General features: G+C 34.7%; 1 protein-coding gene and 1 long non-coding RNA gene across 2 annotated transcripts; one reads left to right on the top strand and one right to left on the bottom strand.

The window, feature by feature from the left end:
• The first annotated feature begins 1202 nt into the window (after positions 1-1202).
• LOC129239451 (uncharacterized) lies at positions 1203-1966 on the top strand. Its single transcript, XR_008581846.1, has 3 exons — positions 1203-1452; positions 1509-1624; positions 1678-1966. It is a non-coding gene; the product is annotated as an uncharacterized LOC129239451 (long non-coding RNA).
• A 435-nt stretch (positions 1967-2401) lies between these two features.
• Positions 2402-6889, bottom strand: LOC129239450 (uncharacterized). The gene is made up of 4 exons (XM_054874945.1): positions 6421-6889; positions 4477-4645; positions 3008-3325; positions 2402-2926 (listed from the first exon to the last, which is right to left on the bottom strand). Exons 1-4 carry the CDS (start codon positions 6789-6791, stop codon positions 2513-2515), a joined length of 1272 nt encoding a protein of 423 aa, XP_054730920.1. The 5' UTR covers positions 6792-6889; the 3' UTR covers positions 2402-2512.
• Between the last annotated feature and the right edge of the window lie 2374 nt (positions 6890-9263).

Here is a 9263-nt window from a genome sequence, read left to right as displayed (position 1 = left end):
TGTTAGGGTGCTTGCTGTCATAGATAGTTTGCGAATAGGCCTGTAGTTACCAACATCATTCTTGTTGGCAGCGCTAAATTTGATTCGAGTTATCGGTGTAAAGACGGCTGAAGGGGCAAAAATTGAAATTGAAAAATTGCTCGTGTACAGATTTTCTTAAGAGTAGATGTTGTATATTTTTTGTTTGATAGCATTTGATATTAAAATTCATTTCTAGTATGGAAATAATGAAATACTTTTATTAATTTTAGCGGGCGCGAAATCCTAAAATAATGCCTGGATGGTAATCTTAAAATTCATCGCACTCAGACTTTGGTTGTAAGAACTCAAGTTTTAAATTCAATATTTCAGACGAAAATTGTAATTAAATTAAATGACACCCTATTTGTGGTAACAATGCCATTTTAGAGAATTATCGTTACATGCCAGGTGAGTGTTAGTTATAGGTCTTATTTGGCCCAATCTGTGGCATATATGTATATACAATATTACATTTTCATGGGAATTGTGACAAGGCAGTTAATAGGATGTTAATGTACTTTTTGGTTTTAAATTATACCAAACAAAATTTTGTGTTGACAGCATTACAAATATACTTATATACCATATGTCATCAATACATTAGACCATGACCCTCCGCATAAACTTTCCTTATGAACTAAATTTTTTATTCCGAATTCTTGGATAACTTCAGATGCCTTTTATATTTAAGAATTTAGGTAGTCTAAACCATATTATGTAATTTTTGCGTCACAGAATTTGAATAATGAATTTAAATCTTGAATAAATATCAGAAAATGAAATATGGGTAATTAGGCTGTTGTATGAAAATGTATTCTCTCTCACGCACTTTCATGTTGTCTATTACCACAGTTTAGCACGTATACATTAAACTAAATAAATACTGTTATTAAACAATTGCATAGCCTTCACATCTTTATAGGTAAATTACTGTATATAAATTGACATAAATATACACTTCTATTTAATAACATTTAACTTTATAAGTAAACATGGCAAAATTTTATTAAAAATAAATTTGCATATGTCTACGTACCTATTTGGCTTGTCGTGTTGTTATTACAAAAAAATGTGTAATAAAAAAGTGAGAATACATGAGACTTTTTCTCATCAGAACACCCTTAGCCGCGTTTTTTTCATATTTCAATTCCATTTGCCTCAAACCTCAAAAATACGCCATCCAATTGACAACCAATTAAAGAGTCGCAATATAATTCAAAATAATTTCAAACTAACGTGCCAGAAATACTAAATTCCATAAACAATACTTTTGCTTGAGAATTTCGGTTAAATAAGTTAGAAAGATTCCCAAAAGTCGCAACACGAGCGGCAATAAAATCACGCATAGCAAGCAGTACAAGCCCAAATACAAGCATACATGAAAGTAAACAAGCAAAAGGTTTTGCTTTTCCAAGCGAGCCATAACATTTGGTACAATTAATGATTTTCCTCCAAATATTTTATGTTAATTAAAGTTATTTATTCAGCTGTCAAGAAAATGTCAACTTAAGATAACTGCATCGGTGCAGAGGGGAGGTCAAAACGTTTGCGAAAAGATAGGAGGGGGAATGATTTCCATTAACTAAGCGTTCGGCGATTTAAGGTAATTACTTATAACGATACGATATCAGTCAAATATTCTCATTAACTTCAGAGAAATCGCTAGGTGAACAAGCCTATCCAATCAACTATTGAGAAAATAATTTGGCGCAGCGATTAAGTGGCTCACCATGATTCAATTATTAAAGGTTTGCTCATTTGACACTCCCTCAGAAAAGGTTGCATTTATGCAGGTGAAGAAAGTGGAAAAACTAAATCCTTTTTGGTGAAAATGGTAGCAAAAATGTATTGTTTTACTTAAATGAAACAAACTGCAAACTGTTTAAAAATTAAATTTTAATCAATATTTGAATGTAAATAGTATATTTTTTGGACAATACAAATATATTTCGTATACAAATGGAAATTGGCAAGTGTGATATTTAAACAAAACATCGAATTAATGGGTCATCCGCCGTATAGTCCTGACTTGGCACCGAATGACTTCTTTTTATTCCCGTACGTAAAAAACAAACTGAGAGGTCAACGTTTTTCGACACCTGAAGAAGCGGTTGCGGCATTCAGAATGCATGTTTGGGAGGTACCTCATTCAGAGTGGCAAAAGTGCTTCGACAATTGGTTCAAACGCATGCAAAAGTGTATAGATCTTCATGGAGAGTATTTTGAAAAACAATAAAGTGATTTTCGATTATTAAAATTTGTTTTTGTTCTCTAATCCCGACATATAAAAGGCACCCCTCGTACTCTTATTGCTGTTATTACACTTTCAAAGACTATGAGCGATGAAATTTATTAATAAATTTATATTTAAGTACACAATAATAGCTTTCTTTTATCCTAATAATTTAAAACAAATTGTATAATATAATACATATGTACATCTATACATCTACATATACATGCGAGTATATCCAGTTCCAATTTACATTCTCTAAAATTCGTCCAAGACGCCCAAATCTTCCAAGCGCTGCAAAGCGTATTTTAGTTGCATTTGTAGACGCTCCTGTGAGAATATTTTCTCAAATTTTTTCCGGGCAAACTCCTCATCCACTAATTTATCAATACTGCTGTCTTCGGACCACTCCTTTGGTATAGTAACGATCGGCAGGAAACCGAACAGTGCAAATAGACCATAAAGTTCTCGTGCACGCAATTCATATTTGAGATCCTCTAATGTCGGAATATTTTCATAGTGAAGATATTTCAGAGTTTCGGTAAAGGTTTGGAAGTAGACGTTTATTAGTTCATCGCGCCGATATTTTAGCAAATCGAGACGTATACTTGTATTGAGTAGGAAATTGAGATCACAGCCGGGGCTGCCATAGAAGTTTAGCTGAAAGTCCACCTGAAAGTAAGTCACAGATTTACTTGTAAAGGTCCCTACGGAGAAAGTGATTAACCATTTAAAATGTATGAATGTACTTACAAAAATTGCGCGCGTTGGCTTAATCGGTTGCTGGGGATCATCATAGGCATACATGAAATTGGCGGTCCATAGATCACCATGATTCATCACAACAATGCGATCGTCTTTGCGGCGTTCGGCCGTACGCAAACATATTGACTTGAAATTATTATAAAAGTGATGTAGTTTCTGGGAAATCTTTTCAAAACCAGGCCAATTCGCTGAATTGATAGCTAACTGCTTCAGTGTGCCGCCAAACATATTTTCAAAGGTATCACTCTTCATTAAAGTCTCTTCGGAGAGCATCCCTTTATTGAGGCGTTTGGTGATGTCGGGATCCTGGAAATACAAAAAGGGCGTGTTGATTTAGTAAAATACATATTTAAATTATGAAATTTAGGAGAATATTAGTTTTAACAGTTATTCGCTTTGATGGCTTTGACTAAACTGTGCAGAGAAATTTAGGTTAGTGCAAATATTTACTGATGCCCTGAGTATATACATCTGTTTTCAGAAGACAGAATTGCAGAATTATAATAGTAATAAACAACTAGGCAGTAGAATAAAAACAACTTTTTTTTCTAGCACACTTTGACCGAGGGGTTTCGTGTCTTGACTACGTAGCCACAGCGTCCTGAGATGATTATGATCGAACCGCAAATTATTAAATTACATTGCGTTAAGTTTACAAAAATTACTACTCCGGGATTTTTGGTTCGGTGATTACAAAAGCGATGCCAGTTTTTGTCGACATTTTGGTGGATCTCATAAGCATAACGTGAGACTATAACCGTGGCAGCCAGTCACATATAACAAAAAAAAAGTGAATTTCGTACACCTGCCATTTTTAGAGCTTTACAATTATATGACTACGATGCTACCCCGGTGAACAAATCCTTCGAACCGTCACTTATGGGTAAATAACGAAAGCAAGAAAATATCTCTATGCACTTGGTATGAATAACTGGTGTTACTTCTCAAAGATGCAAGCAACTGGTGAATCGTCGAAGTCGTGTCGCTTAAGAATAACAGAGAGTTTACATTAAGGGTTACGAAGTAATATGAATTATAACAATATATACAATATAATTAGTGCTGACACTCTTTGTTGTATGTCTTGACGTTGTTTGATAAATGGAGGGACCTAAATCCTACAATTGTAAGCTGACTCCGAAAGGCAACTGGTTTGATGAGGAGATTTTCGATGACAGAAATAAACTCGGAGGTTTGACATTGCCTGCCGAGGGGCGACCGCAATTTGAAAAAACGTTGTCTTTATTTTGGTGTTTCACGGAGATTCGAACCTACGTTGTCCGAATTCCGAATTGTAGTTACGCACCTACCCATTCGGCTACGGCGGCGGCTGTGAATTATTGAAAATAGGAAAAGGACTCTCGAAATCAGGAAAAGTTCTCTGAGTACGAATGAAAAGGACCAAAAAAACTTACACTATTATAGTTACTTAATCCTAACATAACATGAAAACTTACTCTTTTCATCAAAACCATTGAGGTGGCATGCAAACGACCCACTTGTCGCAAGATCAATTCGCTGTGTGCCCAATCGAGCTGATCTTGTCGCGATGCAATGGTGAACCCATCAACTTTCAAGTCATCGAAAACGATTGTCTGCATTGGTGATTTAATGGCGTAATAGCATCTGGGTAAAGGAGACGAATATTACTGCAATCGATCGTTGAAGAGTTTAGAGTCTTGAGTATAGAGCATACAGTTTATTTAATATAAGGAAAATCACTTTATATGTGCTCCACTAAGGAACTGGGTTACAAACTTATATATATTTTCGCACTAAAAAAATGTGTCTACGATTGTTGAATTAAATATGCAATATTTTTTTGTGTCACAGCATCAATCGGGCCTACGTTACTGGAACGACTCGGATATGTTTTATGTACTGTAAGCTTAGCAGGATTTTTCAAAATATTATTTTAAGCTGTTATAACAACGCGCGAATGAAAAAACGCGCTGAAAACTGCAAAAACCCACTTCCAAAAAGTGTGGGAGTTTGGCGAAGACGATACAAAGATATAATTTTCAAACGCCGGCGATGGGAATTGGATTCCAAAATTAATTTTCCAAGATTTTTGAAAAACACTTTCCTCAAATTTTTTTAATAATATCTACTATAAAGCATGCTCAAAATTCATAATAATATTTCCATATCTTTTGGAGCAATACCTACACTGAGTTACTAGAAAAAACCGCTCTACCGAAGTACAGCCATACAACTGTATGTACTGGGTAGTATTTTTTTTTATCATATGTTATTTTGACAGCGATACCTCTTTCCAGCTGGGAGTCTTAACAGAAAGTCACTATCATACTTGAACAACGTTGGTAAAGTTTGAGGCTTAGAGCAGCTCGAAATATACAACGAATTTGCTCGAAAAATTCGCTTCTCTGACGAAACACATTTTCGTCTCGGTGGCTATGTTAGCAAGCAAAACTGCCGCATTTCTGAATCGGAAAAACCGCACGTTATCGTCGCGAAGCCAAGTCATCCTCAAAGAGTGTTAGTTTGTTGAGTCGTCGTTACTGGGCTTTTTTTAGGTTGGCTTGAAATGTCATTTCGGTCAACGTGAGCGCTGCAGAGGCATACATAAATGATGTTACGTAGCCGAAAATGTAGCCAATCTTTGGTTACAGCAGAAAAGCGCACTATGGGCCACAGCCTATGTCGCTATTCATCGTTTGCCCGCCAAGTCTCGACAATGACGATTAGCCGCCCCAGATTTGACGACGCTACACTTTTTTTGGCGAGGTGCCATGAAGAACCGAAGTTATGCGAACAATCCAGTAGCGATTTAGGTCCTTAAGGCGAATATCGAGCAAGCCATTCGGGCGATAGAGCCAGAAACTGTCAGGTCTTGGATAACTGGATTACCAGCATGTACTACTGCGAAGCAAACCGAATTTTTAATTTTCGAATAAACTAATAATATACCCATTTTCTTTTAATTTTTTGTATTTTTACCCACTACATGGACCACTTTTTACTTTAAAGTCGCTACATATCTCACGATTCTGACTATTAACATATTTTTGAACGCGGGAAAATTTAACACAGTGTTGTTTAGAAAATAAAGAAAAGCCGTAACAAAGTTTTTTTTATTTTATATGATTTTCATTTACAAAGACACTCATTTTTCGAATTTTAGTCTCAAGTCGAAAACATTACATTTTATCCGATTGTCTTAATGCAGTATATCTAATTTAGTACTTTTTTAGGTAACCACATTTCTCCAGAGAGTCCCAAACTATTTGAAAAATTTCCGAAATTGCAGCCACCCTAGTTTACACCACAATTAAAATATCAGAACTTTTCAAATAAACATTTGGTTTCTTTTCGAATTTCAAAGAAACAAATTTCTTCTCAATGTTACACTTTATAAAAGGTTTTGCACAGATACTAACTTAGCACCAAATTTATAACCATCGATAAGTAATTCTAGCCGAGGCAACACATCAAAGTAGGTCAATTTCTCCTTTAGAAATACGCCGACATCTTCCAGGAATCGCGTTTCTTTTGTTATCGGAATAGTTTTGATTATTAATGATAATTGTTCTTGCACTGGTTGCTTTTGATCCGCTGACAGACGCTGAAAGCCAACCAATACACGATAAATGCGCGAACAATAGTTATCTCCGGGGTTGCTGCCCCATTCAAAAATGGCTTCATTAATTGTGACTTTGATTTCACGCAGACCCTCTTCCAGTGCATTCACAAAAAACTCTTCATTTAAGTAGTCGGGAATGTAGATATTGTTAGGATTCCGTATCACCATTTTTTAAGTGCTTTGATATTTTCAAATTATAGTATTTAACTGTTAATTTATGACGAGCGTCTAAAATATAAGAAACGCAACGCACCGCAAAATCTATTGGAAACTGACTGTGGTTTTGGCCAAAAAACGCGCTTTAATAGAAAAATGTTATGGCATTGCAAAAAAAAAAAAAAACGGCGATGAGTTGACAGATTTTTCGCATTGCTTTAGCTACAAACCACATCTGCATAATATTTTGCGGTGCATTCAAATGAAATGAGAGGATGAGAGCGCTGTTTGCATTCAACACTTTGCTCACCTATATTACGTTATCTTTTAGCTTTCCCCGATAACTAAACGCTCTTTATTATCAATTTACTGACCCTCTGTTTGATTACTTATATATATGCAAGTATAATGTAATATATGTATGAGTAAGCTTGCATTTCTTTGTTTGCTCATTAATAAAATTTGTCAAGCAGTTAACATACATACATACAATAGGTATGTAAAGGTATGTGTTGATCTGTATAATTTTATGTTAACTGTTTAGCACTTAGTTATTAATATTAACACAAGTATACACTGTTTTGGACCTGCGCTACCAAAGTTGGGGCAAACGTTATTTGGGGCGTTAGGTTCATAAATTGTTTGCGTGTTTTAAGGGTGCTTTTACGTTATGGAGCTATTCGGTTTTTTTACTATTTATTACTAAAGTGGCTATTTTATTCAATAAAGTATTAAATAGGGATGATTTGGAACCGAACTATTATTATTATCAGTATTATTATTATTACCATTATAAGTCCATAATACAATGTGACCTCTGATGTGGGGTACCTTGCTTTATCGCAAGCTTTTGGAACATCAAGATTGACACATTTTCTGTATTAAATTTTGCATATCACATTTTGATAAGTACTCAAAAATGTTCATGGTTAAGCGCTAGTAAAAATACATAAGATATTTGAAGTGTGGGGATATATACCATATTCATATACAAGGTTACCGGGCAAGTCGTCATAGATATGCAAGGAAATTATTACTTGATAATTTCAGATAAATTTGATGACATATCATCATGACCAAAACTTAACCGTTTTCGAGATATTCAACTTTAAAGATTATACTAAAAAATATTATACCACGGTTATTACTATTATTTTTGATTTGAAATTTGATGAAACAAAAGCTCATCTTAGCCCTTGTTTTTCATTATTTTAGTCCACAAAAAATGGTAATCAAAGTTTTGTAGCGCGTGCTCGAAAAAAATGCTCAAAACCTTGAATTAACCTTTACATTTTAGCGGGTGCATTGGTTTCTGTGCATGAAGGGCCTTTCGAAAAATGCGCCTAGATGTTGTTTTAAAACAAAACATGTAAAAATTTAAATTTTTATTCAAATAAAAATAACTTGAGACTTGCGCAATATTGAGTTCAGCATCTCGACCCGAATGTCTCAATCATTTTAATGCCTTGTTCTATCGGGTAAAATTGTGCATATGTCTGTCTAAGATGACATTACCGTCTAAGAATTTATCATTACTGATATGTAGGCGTCATTTTTGAAAGGCCCTTTATATCCATATCCATATCTGATCCAATTATGCAACATTTTTTTTCATTAACATAGCTCAAAGCGCTTCGTCAGATAAGATGATTTTTTCGAACACAGTTTTCGCTGATTCGTGAAAATTTGAGTCACTTAGATAGAAAAGCTCTTGAGAACATCCAAACAGTAAGGTACAACGACGAGGAGCAGGCGCGAATATACGCAATGCAATTGGTTGTCCCATTCTTGGCTGTTGTTTTAAAGAATCTTTACCAAAGATTTGAAAATGCAGATGGTTCAATAACTGTTGCCGCTGGCGTATGTTCAGTAGTTATTACAGCTGAAGAACAAAATCCTTGATTTTATTTTGATGAATTCATCATGATCAACAAGGCGAATTTCCATTTCCTGGACGTCCAAACAAACGAAATATCTAGGTTTGGACAAACGAAAATTCTCGTGTACTCCATGAGATACGACTCCGTCCACCGTTTGATATGTTATTTACTCAGAACATATATTTGAGCAGCACTGTTTTGAGGTACCGGTGCTTGTCAAAAAAGTTCTTAGTAGCGAAACTGGATGAGTTTTAGTTGTCAATAGATATTTTGAAGAACATCATACCAGGTCATTTGCTTTCTCGATTGTGTGATTTCGGTTGGGCTTATACTATTATACAATTTTGTTTTTTAATTTTTTTTCTATTTTTTTATTGCGATCTGTTTTTTAAACATAAAGCAATATTGTTACTTTTATAACTATTGTATTTAATTAATTTAAGAGACATTTATGGAATGCTCCCAATGATGCAACAAATTTACATATTTTATGATAAATTACAATATAGACTAATTTAATATGATATGAGGTCTGCTGTAGACTTTCTCTTGAGTCTGGTGAAGGTTGGGGGACTTGTAATTATTTATGTGACAAAGGGGTTTG

This window comes from Anastrepha obliqua, chromosome 2 (genome assembly GCF_027943255.1).
Source record: "Anastrepha obliqua isolate idAnaObli1 chromosome 2, idAnaObli1_1.0, whole genome shotgun sequence".
In the NCBI taxonomy this organism is placed as follows: Eukaryota; Metazoa; Arthropoda; class Insecta; order Diptera; family Tephritidae; genus Anastrepha; species Anastrepha obliqua.
The sequence above is the reverse complement of the archived record's forward strand: the minus strand, read 5'-3'. Positions and strand labels throughout refer to the sequence as shown.